Below are 27,486 nucleotides of genomic sequence, written 5' to 3' on the forward strand. Positions count from 1 at the left end.
GGATGGTCTCAATCTCTTGACCTCATGATCCGCCTGCCTCGGCCTCCCAAAGTATTGGGATTACAGGCGTGAGCCACCGCGCCCGGCCAAACGTTAAGTCTTAATTAACTTCTTCCTCTTGAAGACATTTATTACCCATCCCCTAGATCTCCTCCACCCCCAAGTCATCTCTTACACCGGGACCCAGAGAAACTAACCTCAAATGCAACCAGCAATATCATGCATCCATTGATAGATCAGTAACTCCAATCAATTCAGTGTTTTTGGTTGGGATAATTTTAAAACTACAGTCTCTTTTGATACAAGTGGTTGACAGACTTTATTTTTTTAAGCAGCAGACCTCATTTTTTTTTAAATAGAAACCTCTGTAATGTAAAACAGACTTTTCTAAATGGAAGTTCTTCATGAAGCAAGAGGTTTGGGAGCCTGGGAGACCTGGGACCCCTCCAACTTACTTCTATCCCCATCACGGCACCCTAGTTATTTCCAAAATGTCTTTGTGGCTTCCAGAATTTCCTTGAAAACCACAGCCTTAAAACATTTTTCATGCCTTCTTCTTTTTTTTTTTTTTAAAGAGATGAGGGTCTTGCTCTGTTTACAGGCTAGAGTACAGTGTCACAATCATGGCTCACCACAGCCTCGAACTCCTGGGCTCAAACAATCCTCCTGCCTCAGCCTCCCAGATAGCTAGTACTACAGGTGAATGCCACCACACCTGCCATCATACCTGGCTAATTGTTTTTTAAGTTTTTTAGAGATGGCGTCTTGCTATGTTGCCCAGGCTGGTGTCTAGCTCATGGCCTCAAGCAATCCTCCTGCCTCAGCATCCCAAGTAGCTGGGATTACAGGCTATTTATTTTTCTCTAAAATAAAACTGCTCAAGTAATAAGTGAATACAATTTATGCTTATGGAAATCTTTCAAAAAATGTATAAGTATATAAAGTATGAAAGCCTTTATTCCCTCCCTGAAATCCCCTTCTTAAAGAAAACTCCTTTTAAAAGTCTATGATATGTCCTTCCAAATCTTTCTAATGCCTTCCTTTTATAAACATAAACAGTCACATTTTTTAACAGAAATAGGATCATATCTGCATATTGTTCTCTACATGATTTTCCCCTTTACAATAACTAATAGGCATCTTTCCATGATGGTATACACAGGTTTACACATTCTTTCAATGGCAGCAGAATATTCTATCATATGGATGGAATATACACCATTTCTTTATTAACAGACACTGAGGTCATTTCCAAATTTTTGACATTTCAAGTAGTACTGTGTGGAATATCCTTACACATCTCTTTTTGTTTGTTTGTTTGTTTTTGTTTTTGTTTTTGAGATGGAGTCTCGCTCTGTTGCCCAGGCTGGAGTACAATGGCGCGATCTCGGCTCACTGCAACCTCCGCCTCCTGGGTTCACGCCATTCTCCTGCCTCAGCCTCCTGAGCAGCTGGGACTACAGGTGCCCGCCACCACACCCGGCTAATTTTTTGTATTTTTAGTGGAGACAGGGTTTCACCATGTTAGCCAGGATGGTCTCGATCTCCTGACCTCGTGATCTGCCCACCTCAGCCTCCCAAAGTGCTGGGATTACAGGCATGAGCCACTGTGCCCGGCCCCTTACACATATCTTTTATGCCCAGTTACAAGTGTTTCTGTTAGCTGGATTCCGGGAAGGAGAATCACTAGGTAAAAGCAATATCTTTTTTTTTTTCCTTACTTGATTGCTTACATTCTAAGAAAAAGGCCTCTGAGCCAGAGGGCTCCTGACAGCATTTCATCTCCCTAAACAAACCACCAACAGCAACATTTTCCTCCTACATGTGGGCACCCATTCTCCAAAACTGAGAAAAGAACATCATGTGGAATTTGGATTGAGAAGAGAAAAAGGGCCATGTTTCTTTCCTTTGGTTGGTTTTAGAAATGTGCTCAGAACGTGACCAAAAATTGTTAACTGCAGTAAAAAGACGTAGTGGTCACATTGAGAGTAGCAGATGCTCTACCATGACTTGTAGTGGCAGAATTCTATCAGCGCTCCGAGGATGCCCAGCTCTATAAAATCAGAACCTGAACCAGACCTAGCCACCTGAGGTAAAAAATGCAGTCCAGGAAGATTAACATAGGAAGTCACGGTATTTGTTGGGGTTGTTTTTTCTAGCTGACTATTTCTTCCTGGTGGGCATTTTAGTTTAGGGTCAATGACAATGCTGGTAAATGTTTTAACAACCAGTTCTCTAGGAGGTGAAGAACAATGATTTGTGACAATGCCAATTTCCACGGTGTAAATACTCCCACCGTGGCTGATTTCAATCTTACCAACATGGTATCACTGAACTTGGAATTGGGAAGAGATGTACAGAATCCGTTCTTATGAGCCAGTATGAGCCAGCTCCAGCACACCACTGTTCGGGATTCATTTTTAAAAATTATGAATCTGGGGGGCAGTTTAAGTTCTCTATAAAGTATAAGAAAACACCTTTTCAGTTATAAGAAAGCAGAAAGAGCTCTTCTCTTCAACACTTAATCCCTATTTATGACGTTTCACCCTTATGCAGCAGTGTGAATTTCCCCAAATCTTCAAGTGCATTTTTTTAAACCCAGAGGGATTAGAGTGATTAAGAGCAAAGGGTTTAGCATCAGATGAACCCAGATGAGTCAAAGCTCTGCCACTTAATAGCTGTGTGACCTTGGGCAAGTCACTTGACATCTCTGGCCCTCTGTTTCTTCATTGGTTAAATGTGTTCCTGCCTCAGAAGTTATTGTAAGAATTAAGCAAAATCAAGTCCATAGAGGATTTAGCCTAATATCTGGGAACATAATGAATGTTCATTAAATAACAGCTATAAAATGTAAAAATCCCTATTTTAAAGAGAAGTTAGGTGTATGATTATCAGTACCATTGAGACTGAAGGCTAGGAAAGAAAGGAACTTCTGAGCAGAATTTTACCAACAGGTGAGATCTATGTTCACTGGGTGAACAGACAAGTATGCAAACAGGGAAAAAAGGCTACAGAAGGTCGCCCAAAACCTAGTTGCAAAGATAAACAACCCAGGTAATGAGCCCAAGAAGGTAATACCTAATCTCCAGTTCTCCTGACTGTGCTTTTCTGAGTCTCCATCATCAAGCAACCAGTATCTCCTGTTACTAAAGCATTTTGACACTTAAACCCTGAGCCCTGACACCCACCGTGCATTTTCCAAAAGGAGATATCCATCCTTGGGGACCTGTAGATCCCAGAGGCTCCATTTCAGTTAGGCATAATGACAGCTGTAGACCCAATTCCTCCCCCTTATGGATTTTATAGGAAGAAAGTCGGAGTGGTTCGATACCTCAATGAGGGCTTTCTACAGGCAGCAAAATTTCACTAACGGGCAGTTACTGTGCTGCAAGCAGAAGAACAATCTTTGTTAGTTGCAGGATGATCTCATATTTGGATGGATTGGTGGATGTTTGGGTGAATGGACAGATGACAGATTTTAGGGTGTCATTATGAGTTGCATCTGAGTCTCCGCTTTATTGAGGAAAAAAAAAACTCAACTTCCCAATTTCATCATGTGGCAATTTAAACACATTATCATTATCATTTCTCAGCATCCTTGTTAATTCCACTGCTAACAAGAGAGTTTATTTCAATTGACAAGATGATCGGGTCCACAATAGAAATTGAAACCAACCCTTCAATAATGAATGTGCCAATTACGTTTCTCCAAGAGATATAAGCCTCTTTTTAGGCAAAGTAGGATCTGATTTTTTTCATGAATGCCCATAAGTATTTATTCAAACCCTTAGGGCCAACTGCATTTCAGAATTCTGAGGGTTTTTTTTGTTTTGTTTTGTTTTTGCATTTTAAAAAGGAAATATGATACATGTGCCATATAGAACATCACACTCCCAGAGGGGCCTGTCATCAAACACAATATTTCTGCAGAAAACAAATAAGTGAATATTTATCTTAAGTGCATAACAAAGGTCAAAAAAAGGCCACTAACAGCCTCCCATCAGTTTCTGTCATGCTTTGCTACCAAATAAGCCATTTAAATTGTTTTGGTTTAAAGACTCTTTGGATTCTGGAATTGGTTAAGTGGTTGTGAACCTGTATTGATTTTATTCTTATTAGAGACCAAATTTCCAAGAACCAACCGAAGACCTACCTAGAAATGAGTAGACTTTTACAGAGTCACAGACATCAGCTGTGGGGAAATTTGACAAGCTCTAATGCTGCCTCCCCTACCCCTGTGGCCATCTTCCCTAGTTACAGTGGAGAAGAAACAGGCCAGACCCCTGGCCAAAGAAGGGAGTGAAGAGTTACCTACTAACCTTCCAGCAGGTACAGCACACACCTCAAAGGAGTTGTTCCAACAGGCTCGAGTCCCCAGAGTCCTGTGCTTTCCCCTGGTGCCACAGGGGCAGTACAGTTGTCTACGTCTTATTGCTTCAGGCTGTCCAGAGAGACACCACTGGGCCCACTGTTTAGTGGGGAGACCAAGTGGGTGTAATCCCTACGCTTACAATCCTGATTCTTATAATCCTGACTCTTGTAATCCTTACTCTTAAGAGACACCAGACATTCAAGGGCTGGGCTGTCCAGGCACAAAAAATCCACCCTTCCTTTAGAAATACACATATGAGTAAAAGGCAACCAACCACACTTTGAGGTTTCAAATATGACACAAACATCAGCCAGGCGTGGTGGCTCATGCCTGTAATCCCAGCACTTTGGGAGGCCGAGGTGGGCAGATCACCTGAGGACAGGAGTTCGAGACCAGCCTGACCCACACGGAGAAACCCCATCTCTACTAAAAATACAAAATTAGCCAGGCTTGGTGGCGCATGCCTATAATCCCAGCTACTTGGGAAGGCTGAGGCAAGAGAATTGCTTGAACCTGGGAGGTGGAAGTTGCGGTGAGCCGAGATCACGCCATTGCACTCCAGCCTGGGCAACAAAAGCAAATCTCCGTCTCAACTATGACACAAACATCAAAATCCATCTACTGTTTTATGATGAAAATGGCTGGCACTTGAGTGCTTTCTATGTCAAGCACTCCTCTGGGTGTATTACCTCATTTAAGCCTCATTCCAACTTACCAATAAGGAAACTGAGGCATAGAAAATTAATTTGCTCAAAGTTGCACAGCTAGCAAAAGGTAAGGCAGGATTCGAACCCAGGTAACCTTGCTGCAAAGTATGGGTGCTTCACCCCCAAATGGTTGTTTCTCTGTAGGTAAATCCCAAAGTCTTTAGTCAACTTAGAGAATAATCTGATGCCCCGCCTCGAAGAAAAGAAGATCTTATTACAATGTGGTACTTTCTGGGAGGCCCCAGGATACAAAAGGGACTCAACTTACCGAGATGTTATCACATATAAACTGCAATTTTCTTTTATAAAATAATTTCAAGTGCCATTTTGCACATACTGTTTTGAAACTAAATCTTTGCTGTTTGCCTTAGTATATAAGGAGCATCTCTCCAGATCTGAACCTCTGCTGTGGCGTTTATCAGCATACGAATGTACTGAAACATATTTAACCAATATTCCAAGACCTTTACGTCTTTTCCAAGTTTTTGCTTCCATGAAATACTGTCGCAATCGTTCTGAGCAACACTCATAATAGCATTTTTAAAATTTAAATTGTTTATATTTAAATTAGTTTCCCCTTGTCTTGTGGTACTCCTCCCCCCACAACTAAGAAAATCTCATTTTCCTCAAGCCTGCCTTTTCCAGGCACTAGTGGGAATACTGCCGTGAAGAAAACAGACAACACCCCGTCTCTCAGGAGCTTCCATTCTACAGGGGGTGAGGGAAGCAACAGATGATAAACATGCAATAATCAAGATACTTTGAGATAGCAATGTGTCATGAAGAAATTGATGGGTGATGTGCTAGTGATGGGCAGGGGAGTTTTAAATTGGGTCATCAAGGAAAGACTCACTCAGACGGTGACATATGAGTGAAATCTCTGATTTCCCCTGCTCTCCTCTTTGCACTGATTTAATTGCATGGCTCCTCCACTGTGGTACTCCAGTGGACATCTCTGTGGAGTGGGAGAATGTGGCAGGAGGATCAGATCATCACTCAGGAGGTAGGATGGAACCACCTGGTCCAGGAAGTCCCCAGAGCTTTGACCTCTGCCCCCTCCCTGGTGCAGAATCAGCAGCTCTTCCCCTCCGTCATGGACATGTGAGCACGTCCTAACCTAGCTACAGCTTTCCACCCTGGGAAGCAGATGTTTTACCCCAGATGGGAGTTCAGAAAGAGAGCACAAAGTATTTGAGAAAATTGCTCTGAATTGCCACTGTGGATAGACATCTTCAAGTGACAGCCTGGAACAAAATGTGCTTGGCGGATATAGTTAAAAGAGATTTGACAGTGCTCAGCGCCCTATTCCCTTGATTTCTGGCAAATAGGATCCCCTAGGAAGCTTCAGCAGGGGAAAATTATGGTCTGAAAGTTATAGCTACATCTCCCCCAAGGATCTGCCCTAGTACCCTGTTGTCTACCATCAGCTCCTCCTCTAAGCCACAGTAAATCTCTGTTGAAAAGAGAAGGTTATTGTTGTTAATAGCTGAACTGTATTCAGCTCTCTGTACACAGCACCCATGAAGCCCTTAATAAGCCCCATTTCTTTTCATCTTCACAGCAATCCTTTGTCATAGCTGCTATTATTCCCCCATTTTACAGATGAGGACAGTGAGGTTCAGAGAGACTAAATTACTTACACCAAGTCACACATGTAGGAAGCAGTGGGGAAGACAGAGGACTCGAACAGCTGGTCCAACCTACTGTTAAATTCACTCTTAACCACTAAGATAACACTTTCCTGGCCTTGATACTCGGAGACTTGCCCGAGGTCACACAGACAGTAAATCACAAGGATATTAAATGGGTGAGCTAAGTAAGTTAGGCTGCCATAATGAACAACCCCCAAATCTCAGCAGTTTAAGGCAAAAAAAGCTTGTTCCTTGGCTCACCTTTCAAATCCAACAGGGAGGCTCTACTCTCTGTAGTTACTCAGGGACTCATGCTGATAGAAGCTTCCACCATCATCAAGGCAGAAAAAGGAATCTGATGACTTCAGGACTAGCTATTAAATCATCTACCCAAAGTCCCACATGTCACGTTCACTCATGTATTTTTGAACAAAGCAAGTCACAGTGCTACACTTGCCTTCAGAGAGCAGAGAAGGCCTGGAACTATTTGGTGGATGGCACTAATGCTTACCCCACCAGGCCAGGGGGAAGGACCACCAACCCGCTCTGCCCTCCTCCACAAGGTATGCAATGGATGATGCAGCTTAGATGGTTTTATTTTTTTCTTCCTTCCCCCATTGATCTTCCTTTTTGGGTTATTCGCTACTGAAAATGGAACATCAGAAAAACCGATTCCGTCTAACCAGGCCTTTTCTTTATCAATGGGTTTGCAAGAGCAAGGGCTCCGAGCTTTTTAAGGTCTGTGGGAATCTTGCTGCATTTTGAACTCATTTAGCCTGCTGCTTGAAGTCGCAATAGATTTCAGGTCATCTTGGAAGTCAGCATTAGTGGAAAACTTCCATCTTCCCGATTGGACCTGAATAGTTAAGATTTTGAAAGCTTTGCTGGGACCAGATTTAATTTTAAAAGGGGAAAGGGGGTTGCTTTTGAACTTCAAGAAGAAGGCTGGAGGCTCAGCAGGGGCTGCGTTAGCAAAGGGAAATGCGAAAAGCCCTGTGGTCTTGAAAGAAATGCTCCAAAGTGAAAAAAAAAACACTAAAGCTTCCAGTGGGTGAACCTTAAATCAGACTTCAAAAGCACTGCTAGTTTAAATATTGTTTATAGGACTGAAGTATTGCTCCTTCTTCTGGCTGGATTTTAAATATCCCCTAATTTGATTACTCGGGGGGGGGAGGCAGGCAGAACCAACTTAAATGAGCTTCACTGTTAATTATTCAGAGGGCTTTTTATTGTGTAATCAAACATAAAGTCTTACAAAAAGCTTAGAGGCACATTCTCACCCCACCTCTCCAGCCAGACTTCCACTTTGGGTCTGTGTGCATTTCTTGTGTGGTGGCTGTTCACTGGTAGATCTTCAGCAAAGTCCCACTGGTGAAGAAAGGACACCCCCAATTCCTTATTTGGACTGGGAAAAGCCTTTGATTCTGCTACTCAGATCTCCATGCCATGAGAAGTCAGCCTTAAGTTAGGTTTATCTTGATCACCTTTTGCCTTCTATATCTGAGCACCTCCCTTCTACCCACAACCACCAGCACTCAGCAGCCCCTAACAAGCCTAGACCCCTGTCATTGTCTCCCTAAACCAAAGCAGTTCTGTTCGTCCTCTTTTTTTTTTTCTTTTTTTGAGACGGAGTTTCACTCTTGTCCCCCAGGCTGGAGTGCAATGGTGCGATCTGGGCTCACTGCAACCTCCGCCTCCCAGGTTCAAGCGATTCTGCTGCCTCAGCCTCCAGAGCAGCTGGGATTACAGGTGTGCGCCACCACACCTGGCTAATTTTTTTTTGTATTTTTAGTAGAGACAGGGTTTCACCATGTTGGCCAGGCTGGTCTCGAACTTCTCATCTCAGTTGATCTGCCTGCCTTGGCCTCCCAAAGTGCTGGGATTACAGGCATGAGCCCGGTTCGTCTTCTTATTTCAAGTTCCTGCTCTCTGCTAGGCGAGAGCTAGACAAATAATTAAAAGGATCCTTGTGATATAAAATTCTTTCTGCAAAGAAAAAGGGAATAAAGAAACAGATAGGTGGATGGATGAATGGATGAAGAGATATATATGGACAGAGAGATTGATAGACCAGTCAGTCGATCAATCGATATGTAAAGGTAGTTGAGAGATCACACGTTGAGACTCCCTGCTTTCTTATCAGTAGAGACCCACTGCCCCATAGCCACAAGTCCAAAATCCACAAGCTCTGAAAACTCAGTTTTTTCATAACTCATTTGGCAGCAAAATCTGACAGGAACCAATTGAAGTTGGCAGCAAAATTGGACTTGAAGCTACTTCTGGTCTTTATTTCTCCCACCTAGTGTAAATATCCATGTGTTTCATTGCAGAAATATTCATGTATTTGGTTACAGGATGCTGTCCCCTTAGCCCCCTCAGAGGGATTATGTTAACATACAGTATATGCAGCATGTTTCCTTTCCAAAATGCCAAAATTATTAATTTGGCAACAAATCTGGTCCCACAGATTTCATACAAGGGATTATGGGTGTGTCACTAACAGAACCTACTGGGCTTCAGTCTCCTATCCAGAAAATTCCCAACCCATGACAGGAGGATCCAGGTTTTGTGGAGCCTGGAGCTTATTTAACTGGGGAGAGGGCATTTTAGGAAAAAAAAATACAAAATTACAATACAAAATTAGGTACAGGATCCTGGAAGAGGGACCCACACTAGTGAGGAGCCCTGAAGCTTTAGCTTCATTCGTTTCACTGTAAGTAAGTGACTTAAACTCCCTTAGTTTGTTTTCTCATCTGAAAATGGGATGACAATGACTACATCACAAGGTTATAGTGATTGAGATGATACGGACAGAAGGCACAGAAAGGTGTTGCACATAGTGTCGTAGAGAACTTTTGCCCAGTCAACCTCCAATCAGTGATTTTCATTGTGCAATCCACCCCCATCAGCCCCACCCTCAATCCCACCCAGTAATATTCTCTGCGTGTCTCTCAGAAATGTCCCTGATGGTGGACCCCTTGGGCAACAGAAAAAGCAAAGATTTAGAAATGAACATGCTTTTCAATTCACCCCCCAGGAGTAATCGCAGACCTGCCCAGGATTCTAGGAGAGGACCGAGTCTAAAATACAAATAGATGCAAAAAACATGCAAATATATACCACCTCCCTCCTCCACCCAGTAAGCAAAAGTCTCTCCAAACCTCGATTTCACTCAAAAGAGCCAGCTATGGAGAACTATCCCCCCCATTTCTTAACAAGTAGAGGAGTGGGGGAGGAAATCCTAACAGAGCCCAGCCACCATTCCTCCTCTATTTATTGCATTTCTTAAAAGAACTTGTAATAAACCAAGGCTCTGGAAACGGAAAACTCATTAAGCTGTTTCTCACTCAGGGACCCGGGTGGAAGCAAGAGCACCATTAAAAAAATCAATAAGGACAAGTCCATGGGACAGAAATGGGAGCATTTCGTCACAGCGCCAAAGGTAACCAACCACACGCGACTCAACCCTTTGGCTCCTAGGTCCCAGCTTGTGTTGAGGAGTATTTTTGCCAGTCTTTTCTCTGATGGGAATTTTTTTTTCCTAGTTGGTTCTCGGAGTGAAGGGAAGTCAGAGCCACAGGCTGTTGGATGGTTTTTGTAAATTTTAATTAAAACAGTTATCTAGGGATTATAGGAGAAATGACATTTGGCTGGACACTACATAATGGGGACAGGAGGGGGTGCTAAGCAGCTGCTTAACAAGATGTCACCAGAAGGAAATGGACTCACCTCACTCTATCTTCTAAATCAATAACAGTCATTTCTTTCTCCTTCTCCCTCCCTCCCTCGCTTCCTCCCTCACCGCCCCCCACCCCCACCCCACTTTAACCCAGTCAGAAAATAAAAGCCAGGCACACTAGCTCATGCTTGTAATCCCAAAGGATTGGGAGGCCAAGGCAGGAGGATCGCTTGAGCCCAGGAGTTTGAGACGAGCCTGGGCAACATAGCAAGACCCCATCTTCACAAAAAATTAAAAATTAGCTGGGCATAGTGGTGTGCACCTGTAGTCCCAGGTATTAGGGAGGCTGAAGTGAGAGGATCATTTAAGCCCAGGAATTGGAGGCTGCAGTGAGCTATGATCCCACCACTGCACTCCAGCCTCCCACCTGGGCAAGAGAGTGAGATCCTGTCTCTAAGAAAAAGAAAAGACAAAGTGAGTGATTCAACAAAGATTTTCTACAAACTAGAACGTGCAGTTATTAAGAGGACACCAAGATACAGATTCTTTTTACCCAAAAGTATTCCTAACCCAGGACCTCCCAAACTCATCTACTCAATAAACAAGCCTAATAATCATCATAATAATAATGGCAAAAGGTAATATTGAGACAGGTAAAGGTAATAGAGCACAGAACTAGAGCGTTTGCTGAACCTGTCCCCTAACCTATGAAATGGATATAATGCCCTTTCCTGCCTACCTCACAACTTTAGTGAAGAATCCCAGGAAATAAATATAAGGCAAACACACTTTGAAAATGTGAGAATGCTTAGCATTACTGTGGTTATGTAAATTTTAGAGGCCACTGTTCAACATAATTGTAAATGGGCTAGGTTCTGTGCCAAGGAAGCTTCTGTAGGAATATTATCCAGTTATGCCCTCTTAATAACCCTATGGGGCACTATTCTTACCCCCAGGTGAGAGAGGAGGTATTTGGGGGCTCAGAGAGGTTAAGTAACTTATGTAAGGTTACCCAGCTGGGTACTGGCAGAGCCAGAAGTTAATTCTGGGTCTGTTTATTAAACATAGTTTATTAAACATATAAACATCAATAGGTTTATTAAAGATATAAACATCCAATGCCTGGTCTTCCCGACCCCACGATTATAGTTGCCCCTCATGAAGAATTTCACCATTTTCTTACTCTTTCATCAGGGTGCTCCTAGATTTAAGAAGAGCCTTGGTTTTTATGGCAGAAAGTTGCTATAGAGATACAGTGTGCATCCGTCTTCAGAAATGCACAGAAAAAGCAGCAGGAGCTACAAACCTTTAAGAAAAATCCTTCAGGGATATTCACCACTAAAATTGGAGGAGGGGAGGGGGAGAATGAATAGCTGTGCTTGAAGTCTTGCAAAACTGAATTCAAGTTTGTGGGTCAAATCCTGGGCTGCAGCACGTTCCACTCTGGGCATGGGGGAGCACTCAATTAGGCTGCAGGAGACCTGGCTCAGCCATGCTGACTCAGTTCACTGTGTGACCTCAGACAAATCCTTTCCCCTGTCCTGGGCCTCAGTTTGTCTACCTATAAAATGAGGACTTTGAAGGAGGGAATCCAACCAGCTCCGACAATACTCTTCTTTTCCCCTGATACTCTTCTGTATGTCTAGGCAGTGTTCATAGGGGCCAGGCAAATTGTGTTATTAATAAAAGAAAAGATCAGGCTGAGTGTGATACAGTAGGGAGTGGTGGAGTCTGTGGCAAACTGGAGCACTCCTGCACAGCTAAAGGGAAGAACCTCTGTGCAGCTTTAGCTCATTTTGCCTTGTGAGAATGGGAGCCCAGAGCTTATCATTTTCAAAAGAAACAAAAAACTTACATTTTTATATAAAAGTCTCCCGATTTGTAAAATCCTGGGTAGCTAAACATGTCTCCCCATGGGCCACCAGTCTGCAACCCCTACTTCACAGAAAGTGTAAGGAACCTTTCAGCAAATTCTTTTCCTCCGTTGCCAAAAATCAATCCCTACTGAGATGGAACATAGCAACTGGTTAACACAACTGCTGAGTGAAATATAAAAAATAGAGAAGCAGCATTTAGGGATTTAAGTCAATTCAGAGAGGTTCAGTTCAATAAAAGCAAGCCAGTGCCTGTCACATCTTCCCCCTACATTTTATTTTTCTGCCAGTTTCAATTAATCACAAGTGTCAGCCCTTCACTTTGGATTTCCTGGCTAGGATGGTTAATTAAATTTTAATTAATGGCAACTTTGGGAGCATAAGATGAAATCCTAGCTCAAGGAAGACACCCCTGGATATGGAAGGCTCTTCTGAAATTGTCCCAGGCTATCCCCTAGGTTTTATAAATGAGGAAACTGAGACAGGGCAGAGTGACATATTCAAGGCCCCCTGAGGTACCCTGACTCTGACTCCAGTGCTCACTGCAAGATTCCAAGCTGCCTCATGCCACCATCTGTCCACCCTTCAAAAATTACATTGATTTTACTAGGCACAGTGGCTTACACCTATGATCCCAGCATTTTGGGAGACCAAGGTGGGCAGATTGCTTGAGCTCAGGAGTTCAAGACCAGCCTGGGCAACATGGTGAAACCCCATCTCTACCAAAAATAACAACAACAACAAATTGGCCAGGCATGGTGGTGGGCGCCTGTAATACCAGCTACTTGGGAGGCCGAGGCAGGAGAATAGCTCAAACCTGGGAGGCAGAGGTTGCAGTGAGCCAAGATTGCGCCACTGCACTCCAGCCTGGGCAACAGAGTCAGACCCTGTCAAATAAAAATAAAAATAAAAATAAAAAAATTACGTTGATCTGAAGAACCTGGTTCCTAGAGTCAGGAATTCATATTGTTCTAGATAAAATGGAAAGAGGCAACTTCTACATGTTTCATCCCTGAGCTCTGATGTCATCTCTCCCCAGAATGACAAAGAGTAGAGGGGCCTTCTGTCAGTTTTGCAAGCTCTTGACCAGTTGCAGTGTCAGGACAACAGGATCATTGTACCAAGCTCCTAATTTATCAAAGGAGAGGACATGCCTGCTTTGGGTGCTTGGCATTTCTTGATCAGTCATTTTGTAACTTGCATGGCCTCTTGAAGGTCTGGTTAAATCCAGTTCAAATTCCATTTCTCCAGTCTATCATATTCTGAAGCATTCTGTCGTTTGTATAGAATTTCACTGAAGATTTGAGAGAGATGAGGCAGGCACAGGGAGAGATCATATGTTAAGGCCCACAGCCTCTCCCTCCTCTTCCCCAACCTTCTCCCTCTCCTGTGCAACCAAGAAATCCCTCCCCTCTTCTAGTGCAAGAAGGTTCCACCCATATTCAGTGCCCTACAAGGTAGCCATTCAAAATATTGCTTCTGATCACATACAGTGGACTCCCTGAAATGAATTCTGCTGAATACAATTCTCTCCACCCTGCGCAATGTGTATTAAATGTTGGTGTGGTCTTCAATGCTGTCTCTTCTCCCTATCACCTTTCCCAGGGTGTCAAACACTATGAATTTCATCTAAAGAAAACACCAGTCTATCCGTCAAGAGCTTTCATTGTAAATGTGCTCAGATAAAATTATTTCTATTAAGTGAATATAAACTATAGCCCACTCTGTGTTGAGCTCTTTCTCTGGGGCATCTGAGGGCCTATTCTTCCCCCTTGTAAACCTGGCATTTTAGATGTCATAAAGAATCATTAGCATGGGATAAAGGGCATTTTCAATGCCACTGAAAAAAAACTTTTGAAGTATTTTGAAGCCAGGCATAGTAATGAGCTTTGGCATTAACCTGACTTAGGTCTGAATTCTGGTTCTGCTATTTTCTTGCTGTGACCTTGAGGAGGTTAGGAAGCCTCGCTGAAACTTGGATCATGAGTTATACGAGGACATAACCCCAAACAGTGCATTCTGAAGTGACACCAATCTCACAGGAAGGTACACACAGACACACACACAGACAGTCTGTGTGTACTCTTTCTTACTCCTTTCCTTCTAAAAATCCACAGGACTTTCCCTACCTACCTCTCAATTCCTTCCAGAACTTATCATCCAATTCTCCTAGCCCACTACAACCATGGCTCCTCCCCCAAGAATGCCACTGCACCAGAAAAATCTGCTTCCTCCCACTCACATCCTAAATGTCAGGCCTACAATTTCCCTATTCTGTGTTCTTTAGAAAACCTCCATGATTACAAATTATTCTTTGAGGCCCAGGTGTCAACTGGGGGACTAGGAAGTGTACACATGGAATTTGGAGCCAAAACCAAGATGTGGTTAAAAAATTAGACCCATCCTCATATACAGTTTGAAAATCAACTCCAATCGTTACTACAAAAGAAAAGTCAAAACCTGTTCTAGGCCTTGACATCATCATGGAAAACACATTTGGCTTCCTATGGTGACTTCTTGGGCAACCATGAGCTCGTTCAATAGAATATACTCCACCACATTTGCTTCAAATAATACACATTTTAACATTATCTCGATTTGTGACAAAAGGTCACTCCAGATCCAGAATATATCTCATGGTGTTTGGAAAGAGCCAGAAGGAATTCACAGTCAGACCCAGGCTTTGCTTTTGTCTGCTGTCCCTCCCCACCTTCCTCCTTCCCTCCTTTCTTTCTTTCTTCCATCTTTTTCCCCCTCCTTCCTGAAACCTCTCTTTCTTCTCTTTCCTTTAGACCAAGAAATTCAAAATTCCCACAATGCGAGTCACCAACCGCAAACCAAGCCGGCGAGGCTCCACACTCAGTCTGAGTCGGGCCAGTGGGGGGTCCTCTCCCCAGAGCAGCATGATCTCTGTGAACCCTGGCTCGGATGAGCCCCCAAGTGTGAACACCCAGGTGACCAGCAGCAAGGACATTGAGGACAATGAGTCATCTTCAACCAAGCCAGATGAAGAACCTCTGTATATGAGTAAGTCCTACCTGAGATCTGACTCATCTACCCTGACCCTTTGCCTTTAAGCCAGACATCAAGAAACGCTCCTGCCTCAAGTCCACCTCCACTCATTTAAAGGTGACATGGGATCCCGCATCCTTGTTCAATTTCCTTGGACCTCTTTGTTTTCCCCAGTGGAGATCAGAAATATACTCCATAACTTGGGTTGCCCCAAGCCATTTCTCCTACAGAGACAGCCTGTGGTCACCAACTGCCCTTTTCTAATTTTAAAAATATTTTTATTTAGGCTGGGCACTGCGGCTCATGCCTGTAATCCCAGCACTTTGGGAAGCTGAGGCAGGCAGATCATTTGAGGTCAGGAGTTTGAGACCAGCCTGGCCAACATGGTGAAACCCTGTCTCTACTGCAAATGCAAAAATCAGCTGGGCGTGACGGCACACATCTGTAATCCAAGCTACTTGGAAGGCTGAGGCAGGAGAATCACTTTAACCTGGGAGGCGAGGTTGCAGTGAGCCGAGATCATGCCACTGCACTGCAGCCTGGGCCACAGAGGAAGACTCCATCTCAAAAAAAGCATTTTTTTAAATTTAGCCCAGTTTATACAGAACATTATCATTTCAATGTGTAACCAATGTAAAAATTATTAATGAGATATTTTATATCCTCTTTTATACTAAGTCTTTGAAATTCGGTGTCTACATTTTTAAACAGCTTTATTATTGAGATATAATTTACATACCATAAAATTCGCTTATTTTAAATGTGCAATTCAGTGATTTTTAGTAAACTTGGAGTTGTGTAACCATCACCACAATCTAATTTCAGAACATTTCCAACCACCTGAAAGAAAACCTTCTGCCCTTCTTACCCAGAGCCCCCAGGCAACCACAAACTTGCTTTCTGTCTCTACTGATTTGTCTTTTCTGAACATTTTATAGATGGAAGTTGCATCACTCTGTGACCTGAAAAAGTCTTTTCAGTGGCTCAAAATATGAGGGAGACAAGTCCCTTAAAAATATCCAATTAGGCCAGGCATGGTGGCTCATGTCTGTAATCCCAGAACTTAGGGAGATGGAGCTGGGCAGATCGCTTGAGTTCAGGAGTTTCAGATCAGCTTGGGCAACGTGGTGAAACCTCATCTCTCAAAAAAAAAAAAAAATTAGCCATGCATGGTGGTGTGTGCCTGTGGTTCCAACTACTCAGGAGGCTGAGGTGGGAGGATCGCTTGAGCCTAGGACGTAGGGGCTGACGTGAGCTGTGATTTGCTTCTTCACTCCAGCCTGGGCAATGGTGCAAGACCCTGTCTCAAAAAGAGAAAAGAAGAGAAGAAGGGAAGGGGGAATGGGGAAGGGAAGGAAAATAGGAAAATTCATTGAAAGCTATGAGCCCTCACACAAGAAAAAAATTCAAACACACACATATACACTATTTTGCACAATATTTTGAGTGGGGTGCTGTGGATCTCTACTAGATAGAATCATGACTGGATTCCATAAGTCATATAAAACATTCATTTTCAGAACTTTCTGGCTTGAGCTTGTATAGTAAAAGGAGATAAGAAAAGCAAGAGAAGGATCCAGAAGGATTCATACAGAAAGATGGAGAAGGTAGAAAGAAGAGAGGGTAAGACAGGGACATGAAGGAGGAATGGCCCACCACAAAATTCTTGACTCTGATGCACGGGACATCTTCCTGCTTTCTCCCCATCTGCTGTGTCCCCTCAGTGGTGTCCAGAGACAGAACTGAGACAACACTGGTGGCCAGTGTTCTCTCTCACACCATCTGGAATGCCTGTGGCAGCCGAGGCTGGGCTGAGTGACAAGGATTGTGTGTCGCATAGATTCAAGGAGGCGAAAAAGGAGGTCAAGGCAGACCAAGAATCTGTGTAGGGCCCTGATGGTCAAAGATGGAAGTGAGCAGAAGGGCAAAAGTCCACTGGGTGGTCAGGGTTCAGAGTAATGACTGCCAACAGGAAAAATCCCCACCGCCCCTGCCTGTCAACAGGGGGCTGGGAAAGGTCCCAAGCCCCGAAAAGCTGTTTTCTGAACAGAAGAAGTAGTATCTGAGATGGGAAGAAACTAAGATAGACCATCAGCAGATATGCGATTCTTATATATATATACATATATATATACACATATATATACACATATACACATATATATACATATATACACATATACACATACATACATATATACACATATACATATATACATATATATACACATATACTTATATATACATATACATATATACACATATACATATATATACATATATATACACACACACATATACATATACACACATATATACATATATTTTTTTTTTTCCTAGAGACAGGGTCTCACTCTGTTGCCCAGGCTGGAATGCAGTGGCACAATCATGGCTCACTGCAGCCTCAAACTCCTGGGCTCAAACAACCCTCCCACCTCAGCTTCCTGGCCACTTACGGATTTCTTGATTCTTCTTTCATTTAACACATACTTTTTGAGCACCTACTGTGCACCGAAAACTGAGTTACTTGATTACCTGCCCTTCCCAAACTTAAATTTTAGAAGAGACAAATGATAAATAAGAAATCCCTAGGCTGGGTACAGTGGCTCATGCCTGTCATTCCAATATTTTGGGAGGCCAAGGCAGGAGGATGGCTTGAGTCCAGGAATTTGAGACCAGTCTGGGCAAAATAGTGAGACCCTATCTCTACATGGAAAATTTTAAAAATTAGCCAGGCATGGTGGCACATGCCTGTAGTCCTAGCTACTTGGGAGGCTGAGGTAGGGGGATCACTTGAGTCCAGCATTTCAAGATTGCAGTGAACTATGGTTGTGCCACTGCACTCCAGCCTGGGCAACAGAGTGAGACCATGTCTATAAAAATAAAGTAATAAAGAAGAAAGTCATGGCATGGCATGGTAGCTCACGCCTGTAATCCCAGCACTTTGGGAGTCTGAGGTGGGCTTATCACAAGGTCAAGAGATCAAGACCATCCTGGCCAATGGGGTGAAATCCCATCTCTACTAAAAATACAAAAATTAGCTGGGCGTGGTGGCATGTGCCTGTAGTCCCAACTACTCAGGAGGCTGAGGCAGGAGAATCGCTTGAACCCTGGAGGCAGAGGTTGTAGTGAGCTGAAATCACACCACTGCACTCCAGCCTGGCAACAAAGCAAGACTCTGTCTCAAAAAAAAAAAAAAGGAAATTGTAACTAGCAAGGCAGTTGCATATAGTATGAGCTGGGAAGAGAACAAAACAGAATGCTGGGATAGAGAGAGACCGTTGGTGGGCATGGAGCTAAATTAGCAAGGGTGATCAAGGGAGCCTCTCTCAGGTCTGATGTTTGAACTGAGACTTGAAGACCTGAAGCTGAGGAGGGAGGCAGGGGCCAGAGCACGCAGGGCCTTTGTGGAGCAAGTAAGACTTCAGAATTATTCCAGGTGCAAGAGGAAGTATCTGGAAAGTTTTCAGTACAGGAGGGACTAGACCTGATCTACTTTTCCAAGGTGTTTTTGTGGTTATTGGTGTTATATCCATGTCTTCATTTTTTTTTTCAACTCTAAAAGCTTTGCTCTTAAATAAGAAGAGTAGAGCGATAGCCCAGCTTCAAGGCCCCACCCCAGTCCCAGAGCTTGCCCATGGTTCTCCTGGGGCAAACAGAACACTGGCGCTGGTGGCAGAAGGGAGTAGCAGAGGAAGGAGACTTTGCAATGAGGGGAGGGGTAAATGGAGCATCTCTCTAGGCACCTGCAACACTGCAGGCCTGTCCCCAGTGGCCACCTTCCTCTCACATCCAATCACTCACCTGCTCTGATCAGTGCTGTCTCCTAAAACTCCCTCAAACCCTACCCTCTTCACACCTATTGCTTTTGTCTTGAAGATAGAAAACTAGGGGCACATACGGAGATCCTGACACTTATGTTTTGTTTAGCATACACAAAAATTTGTGTTTTTTTGAAAAGTAGCTGCGACTTTTAAAGATTAAGATGTTTTACCTAAAACATCTGACTTTTTACAAACAAAACACTCTTGGCCAGATACGGCAGCTCACACTCGTAATCCTGGCACTTTGAGAGGTCAAGACAGGAGGACCACTTGAGGCCAGGAGTTCGAGATTAGCCTGGCTGACATAGCCAGACCCCATCTCTACAGATAAAATAAATTACTCCTTGTGGTAACAGCGGGCCTGCAACCCTGAATGACAACGATCAACTGGAGCTTGGTCCCTTTAAGTGGGGTTTGTGTTCTCCAGTTTTCCACAGTCTTCATCACTCCCTATTGCCCCACTAATTGCTCTGGTTGGCTGAGTGTGTGACCATTTACTATCACATTTGCCCTATTGTTTTCTTTAGAATGATGATGATGATGATGATGATGGTGATGATAAAACTATAACTAACACTTAAAAGTATTTTTGTATCAGCTCCTTTGTATGTACATTAATTCATTTAATCCTCACAAGAACTTCTTCATGCCTATTCTGCTGATGAGAACATTGGGACACAGAGAGCTTAAGTTATTTGCCCTAAGTCACAAAGCTAGTGAGTGATGAAGACATAATTTGAACCCAGGAAATCTGGCCCTCAACTCAGACTTGATTGCTCTGCTTTACCCAAGTCTTCAGGAAAAAATAAAAAATAAACGATGGACCAAGAGAGCAAATTGATTTTTTTTTACATCAACTTGTGTCACTCATTTTTGGTACCTGGCCCCTGAAGGCCACCTGAGTTTTGGACCTCTGGTCTAGAATCTCTTCACTTCTCACCTAGAAAACAACAACAGCCTCCTAACTAGTTTCCCTGCTTCTTTTCCTGCCTTTACCCACTTACTTTTCTCCACGTTGAGTCAGAAGGGACTTTCTAAATGAAAAATCTGATATAGTTCTCTCTAGCTCAACATCTTTCAATGACTCTGCCTTTTCTCTAATACATTACCTCTGATCTTGCCCCAGGCTGCCCAGGTCAGCTCTTGCTAGTTCACACCTTAGGTGGGGCACTCCAACCTCATCAAAACACTTTCTTCTTTTTAAACAATGCACACTCTTGTATGACTTTCTCTACTTGAAATGCCTGTTCATGCTTGACCCTTCAGTCTGGTGGACTCCTGCTGAACCTTCAAGACCCAGTTCAAATGTTCCCTCCTCTGTGAAGCCTTCTCTGATTCACCCAGGTTTCCTCTTCTCTTGTCTCTTAGTAGTTGGTATTTGCTTATATTGAATTATTAATTTTAACTTAAAATGCATCTCACTGCATCCAGTAGGCCCTTCTCATGGCTCAGTACAGAGACCTAAAAAGCAGTGGCTTAAAAAAAGATAAAAGCTTATTTTTTGTACAGATTAAAGAAGATCAGTCCAGGGCTGGTAAGGTGGCTTCCATAGATTATCAGGAATCCTACTTCCCCCTCTTTCTTCTGTGTCATCCTTAACATCACTTCATAATCCACCATGGCTGCCAGAACTCCAGCCATCACACTCACATTCTAGGATGGAAGAAGAAGGAAGTAAGCAAAGTACGAAAGTGTCCATTCCCAGCTGAGTTTAAGCAATCCTCTCAGGAGCCCCATACTACACTTCTACTAAAATCTCATTGCCCAGAACTTAGTCACAGGGCTATGCCCAGCTGCAAAGGATGTTGAAAAAAATGAGCTAGCAAATGCTTCCCCTTGTATGCATAGAAAGAATCACAGTTCAATTACTAAGAAAGAAGGGGAAAAGGAATGTGAGCTCCCCACAAGTGTGCAACAGTAACATCTTATTTACCTTCATCCCAGCACACAGTAGGAACACAAAAATGACTGAAAAAAAATGAATTTCCTCTGGGAGGAAAAGTTTGCTACTTTAGCCTCCCAAACCTTTTCCTCCATTTATACCTTAACCTCCATCCAATTTGTCACAGCCTTGACAAAAGTAGATTAATTTCCCAGCCTCTCTTGCCTTCTAAAACCTCCTCAAATTGATTCTGAATTCAGGAGTCCTATTCTAAGAGACATACTATTTGACCAAGGTCTAATTTCCAAGGTTTCTGCATAATGAAGTATTTGTGGATGCAAATCACTGGAGACAGCAGGTTGCAGCCTCTCTGGGGAATGATCCCCTCCCCAAATCAATGGCAGGGAGATTCCCAAGAAACAAAAGCCCAGGCTACTCCTCCTGCTGGTCTTGAAGCTCTGAGTCTTGGAACTATTAGAGGAGAAACTCACTTAAATAACAACTCAAAAACATGAGTCCTATGCCATCTCATGTTTCCCTTCAAACCAGCCCCGTACAACAAAAAGACTTCCTCTATTCCCCCTCCCCAAAAAGAAGAAATGGATTTAGGCATTCAAGGGTGAGATTCTTAGACAGGCTGGGCATGGAAGATGGGGAAAGGAAGTCAGGATTTTTTTCTCTGGGGATATAATTTGACATTTGGTGCTCTAGAAGGACTGCTTGATGTACCAGGTCGCTGTGGTCATTTGCTGATATCCATATCCACCCACCCTTAGGCTTGTTTGCTTATGAGTTGGGGGTAGGAGTGGTGGAGCAGTCAGATGTTGCTGCTTGGTTCTAAAGAGAAGGGAAGAAACTTGGAGAACCAATCACAGCTCCCTTACTAATAGGCTTCTGGACACACTCCAGGGATTCTAGGATCTGTGGCTCTAGGGAAGGTTGGCATGACAAGACAAAAATAAAGGTCAAGTTCAAGTTAAATGGAATCATGCCCACAAATTGAGAGCTGGAGTAGAAAATGGCTTAATGCTGACATTTATCACAGCCTAGATGGCTCCAAAGTCACTAAGGAAAGGCATTCTTTCCCTAGCACCCAGTAATTGCATTAATATGCAGAGCTGGAGGCACACAACACACAAATGGTCTTGGGAAGCACTGGGCTTCACGCCTCCCTTCCAGGTATGGCTTTTGACGCCTGAGCTTGAGCCAACTGCAGGTACCCACTAAGGAATGAGGTGTCTGCACTGGTATTGTCATCGTTCATCGATATCCAAATCTAACTCATAGTCCCAAATCCTTCCTTCTATTTCCTCCCTAGTTCACTTTTACATTTAGCAACTATTGGCTGAGACCCCATGTGCTAAGCATGCTGCCAGGTGCTATCAATAAAAAGACAAATAAAATGTGGCCCCTGACATCAAGGAACTCACAGCCTGAGGAGAAGACCTGCAAGTGAACAGAAAATGGCTATCACATGAAATCAATGCTGTGATGGGGGTCAGAAGGACAGTGTGCTGCAGGAGTCCACAGGTGGGCACCCTACCAGGTGCAATGGACGGAGATGGGAAGATAGCATTCTTCCAGAACCCCAGAGGAGGGAGGAAAATGTGATAGATCTATCGAAAGTGCATGAAACCAACATCAGCCACACTGCTCTCTGTTCTGAGATGGTGCAAGCCACCAATATTTCCCACAAAGACAGAAAATAAAAATCAAAAATTATTTTATCCAGTGGAGACAGCCATCTAGCATATTTGTTCATTTTGAGATGCAATCAGGTTGCACCACTAAGAATATGTGTTTAAGGCTCTCCCTTTGGTTGCTCACGTTCCAGTAGTTGGCTGTCGTAGTTTTCTTCTTAGTTCCTGGGATTATTTAAAAACCATCTCAAAAGTCTCCTCTCTTTTATTTCTTGACATATCTCTGATCTCCAATGGCTCTCTGTCTGTGTATTTTCTCCTCTTCTCACTCCAAGTCCCTTCTTCCCAATTCTTGTTCATAAATCTGGAGAGAAATTCTGGTGTAGTCACAGTCATCAAGGGACAACCTCACACTGTGATGTTTCAGCACCGTGGACAGCTACAAACATTAGGAAAAAGCGGTCCCAAAGCTCCTGGTTTTGTATCAAAGCAGATTCCACGTTAGGGAGTGGGAAGAATTGAGATATCCAGGGATTTGCAAATATGTATCCACATAAGACAGGACCATTCACTTCCACTCTCCCACTTTTCTTGAGGCACGTAACTTACTCCATCTCTATTTCATTTTCCAACTTTTTGGAGTGTCAGTGTGTGCGTTTCCTACAGCTGCTGTAAAATTTCTGACAACAGAAACTTATTGTCTCACAGTTCTGGATACTAAACATCCAAACCAACATGTCCATAGGGCCATGCATCTTCCGAAATCCATAGGAGAGAATAGTTCTCTCCTTTTCTGGTGGGTGCTGGCAATCCTTGGCATTCCTTCGTTCATAAATGCATCACTTGAATCTAGAGCCCCTGTCATCACATAGCCACCTTTTCCCTATATATCTCTCTTTCCTATTTATAAGGACACTAGTCATTGGATAGAGGGTTCATCATACCCCAATATGATGTCACCTTGACTTAACTACAATCACGTGTCACATAACAATGTTTCAGTCAACAATGGACCACATATACGACAGTGGTCCCATAAGATTAGAATGAAGCTGAAAAATTCCTATTGCCTAATATATATATCTTAGCCATCATGATATCATAGCACACTATGTTACTCACAGGTCTGTAATGATGCTGGTGTCAATAAACCTACTGCATTTTATACTGCATATAAAAGTATAACACAATTATATACAGTACACAGTACTGTACTTGATAACGATAAAATGACTATGGTACTGGTTTATATAAGTACTACACTTTATTTTCTATTGTAATTTTAGAGTGTATTCCTTCTACTTATAAAAAGAAAGTGAATTGTAAGACAGCCCTAGGTAGATCCTTCAGGAGATATGCCAGAAGAAGGCATTGTTATCATGGGAGATGACAGCTCCATGTGTGTTACTTGTTACTGCCTCTGAAGACCTTACAGGGCACAAGATGTAGAGGTGAAAGACAGCAATATTGATAATCCTGACCCTGTGTAGGCCTAGGCTAATGCGTGTGTTTGTGGCTTAGTTTCCTTTTCTTTTTTTTTTTTTTTTTTTTTCCCTGAGACAAAGTTTCGCTCATGTTGCCCAGGCTGGAGTGCAGTGGTGCAATCTCGGTTCACTGCAACCTCCACCTCCCAGGTTTAGGTGATTTTCCTGCCTCAGCCTCCCAAGCAGCTGGGATTACAGGCGCCTGCCACCACATCTGGCTATTTTTTTTTTTTTTTTTGTATTTTTAGTAGAGACAGGACTTCACCATGTTAGCCAGGCTGATCTTGAACTCCCATCATCAGGTGATCCACCCACCTCAGCCTCCCAAAGTGCTGGGATTACAGGCATGAGCCACCGCATCTACCCTTAGTTTTTAACAAAAATGTTTTAAAAGTAAAAAATTTTAAAAAACAGAAAAATGCTTATAGAACAAGGATATTAAAAAAGAAAATATTTTTTACAGATATACAATGTGTTTGTTTTATGCTAAGTGTTATTACAAAAGAGTCAAGAAATTTAAAAAATGTAAAGCTTATAAAGTAAAAAAGTACAGTAAGCTAAGTTTAATTTATTATTGAAGAAAGAAAAATATTTTTAGTAAATTTACTGTAGCCTAAGTGTACAGTGTTTATAAAGTCCACAGTAATGTTCTAGGCCTTCGAATTCACTCACCACTCACTCACTGACTCACCTAGAGCAATTTTCAGTACTGGAAGCGCCATTTATGATAAGTACCCTATATAGGTGTACTATTTTTTATCTCATACCCTATTTTGGCTGTACCTTTTCTGTTATCCCTAGATACACAAATACTTAACACTGTGTTATAATTGCCTTCAGTATTCAGTACAGTAACATGCTGTACAGGTTTGTGGCCTGGGAACAATAAGCTGTATATACCAGGTGTATAGTAAGCTATGCCCAGGTGTATAGTAAGCTATGCCATCTAGGTTTGTGTGAGTGCACTCTATAATGTTCACACAATGACAAAATCACCTAATGATGCATTTCTCAAGATGGGTCCCCATTGTTAAATGACACAACGGTCATTACATCTGCAGTGACCCTATTTCCAAATAAGGTCATCGACTGAGGTCCTGGTGATTAGGACTTCAGCATATCTTGGCAGAGAGGGTCACACAATTCAATCCATAACAGTCAGGTATGAATAAATATTTCTATACTATACAAAAATCAACAATATTCTTTTTTTCTGAGACAGACTCTCATTCTGTCGTCCAGGCTGGAGAGCAGTGGTGTGATCTTGGCTCACTGCAGCCTTGACTTCCCAGGCTCAGGTGATTCTCCCACCTCAGCCTCCTGAGTAGCTGGGAATACAGGTTTACCCCACCATGCCTAGCTAATTTTTTTATATTTTTGTTTTAGTAGAACTGGTGGTTTCTCCATGTTGCCCAGGCTGGCCTCGAACTCCTGAACTCAAGCAATCCTCCCACCCCGGCCTCCCAAAGTGCTGAGATTATAGGTGTGAGCCACTGCACCCAGCCAAAATCAATATTAAATATGAAAATAAAAGCTAGGCCAGGCAAGGAGGGGTGGTGGGAGCTGTGGGGAGCTGGAGAGCACTCGCCTATCTAAAGGCACGTCCAGCATGCAGCAGGAATGGGGGCAGTGTGTCCCATCTCAGACTCCTTTCTAGGGAAGCTGGAGGTCTGGATTTTCATGTGAAATCTTCCAGTGTTAAAAGGTTGGCATCCACATGGAATCAAATGAAACACATTTGTAAGCTGAATTCAGCCTGTGGATTGCTGGTTTAAAACTTCAGGCCTATGGAGATCAGAGAAGGTTTACTGAGCAAGATGATTTATTCTCGGCTTTGGAAACAGTTCTCTCTGGCTGCAGTAGAGTTTAAGGTGGGGAAGGGAAGGGAGATGAAATGGGGGATAAAACGAGCAGCTGGATCCTGGCAGGCCTCACAGGCCGTGTTGAAAGAATTTATTTATGTTTTATTTTTTATTTTATTATTATTGTTATTATTTTGATTCAGAGTCTAACTGTATCACCCAGGCTGGAGTGCAGTGGCACGATCTCGGCTCACTGCAACCTCTGCCTCTCAGGTTCAAGCAATTTTCATGCCTCAGCCCCCTGAGAAGCTGAGATTACAGACATCCACCACCACGCCCAGCTAATTTTTGTATTTTTTGTAGAGGTAGGGTTTCACCATGTTGGCCAGGCTGGTTTCAAACTCCTGGCCTCAAGTGATCCACCTGCCTTGACCTCTCAAAGTACTGGCATTACAGGCATTAGCCAAACGTAACACAGAACCACTGATGGGTTTTAAGCAGGGGCGTGGCATGGTCAGATTTGCAACATGCCCAACGCTATCAGCCACCTCTTCTGGACGCCAGTGGAATCCCTCTCCAGATCCCCAACCCTCAGGAGCAGAGGTGACCCCAGTTTGGGGGCTGCATCCTGTTCTGCACAATCCTGTCTCAGGGGTGGCTTCTGGTCAAGGGTGACCTCTCATATTCTCATCAGATCTGCAGAAGCTCCTGGAGATGGTTCGGGAAGATGCCCGGAGGACAGTCACAATAGAAAATGGGATGCAAAGAAAAGCACCCAGGTATGTGCTCTTGACTCCTGGGGCAAATAAAGCTTAGAATAATAGCAATCACATTAACAGTAGTAGTTGCCATTAGTAAATGCCAACTGTTGAGCATTTTCTCTGACAGGCACTGAGCTTTGTTGTTTATGTGTATCACCTCTCTGAGTTCTTACAATAATCCTACAAGGTAGGTACTATTATCTTTATTTTACAAATCAAGAAATGAGGCTGAGAGAGCCTATGTGACTAGTTCAAGGTCACTCAGCTAGTGAATGATAAGGCCATCACTCTAATCTAGACCTTTCTTACCCATTTATTTTTGTCTCTGAGACAGGGTCTCACTCTGTTGCCCAAGCTGAAGTGCAGTGGCACAATCATAGCTCACTGCAGCCTCCAACTCCTGGACTCAAGTGATCCTCCCAACTCAGCCTCCTACGTAGCTGGGACTACAGGCACACACCACCACATCTGGCTAATTTTGTTTTTTATTATTTTGTAGAGACAGGGTCTCGCTATACTGCCCGGGCTGGCCTCAAACTCATGGCTTAAGTGATCCTCCCACCTCGGCCTCCCAAAATGCTGGGATTACAGGTGTGAATCACCATACCTGGCAAATCCAGACATTTCTAATTCCAAAAACCATTCTCTTTGCCATTCTGCCACACTGCTTCTCAGGAATCTTCTGGTTATTCATTCCTCCTTTGAGTGAATACTCATGAACATGTATGGGCTGTGTACTCATTATTATTGTGAGAAGTGTCCATTAAAGGAAAGCTTGAAACTGTGAGAACAAATAATAACGGCATTTGACCTAGTCT

At 43.1% G+C, this 27,486-nt stretch overlaps 1 protein-coding gene and 1 long non-coding RNA gene across 9 annotated transcripts in view; one reads left to right on the forward strand and one right to left on the reverse strand.

Annotated features, from left to right (window-relative positions):
- The window catches only part of CCDC60 (coiled-coil domain containing 60), a 204,744-nt gene that overhangs the window by 153,707 nt on the left and 23,551 nt on the right, over nucleotides 1-27,486 (forward strand). For all 8 annotated transcript variants that reach the window (XM_001158378.6, XM_063786077.1, XM_009426363.5 and 5 more), the window contains 3 exons: nucleotides 10,062-10,152; nucleotides 15,056-15,290; nucleotides 26,602-26,686. In XM_001158378.6, coding sequence (XP_001158378.1) covers nucleotides 10,062-10,152; nucleotides 15,056-15,290; nucleotides 26,602-26,686 — 411 coding nt within the window. The remainder of the gene's footprint in view (nucleotides 1-10,061; nucleotides 10,153-15,055; nucleotides 15,291-26,601; nucleotides 26,687-27,486) is intronic.
- LOC104001710 (uncharacterized) overlaps nucleotides 1-27,486 on the reverse strand; it is a 281,675-nt gene that overhangs the window by 102,160 nt on the left and 152,029 nt on the right. The window lies entirely within an intron of this gene.

The sequence above is a fragment of the Pan troglodytes genome, chromosome 10 (genome assembly GCF_028858775.2).
Source record: "Pan troglodytes isolate AG18354 chromosome 10, NHGRI_mPanTro3-v2.0_pri, whole genome shotgun sequence".
Classification (NCBI taxonomy): Eukaryota; Metazoa; Chordata; class Mammalia; order Primates; family Hominidae; genus Pan; species Pan troglodytes.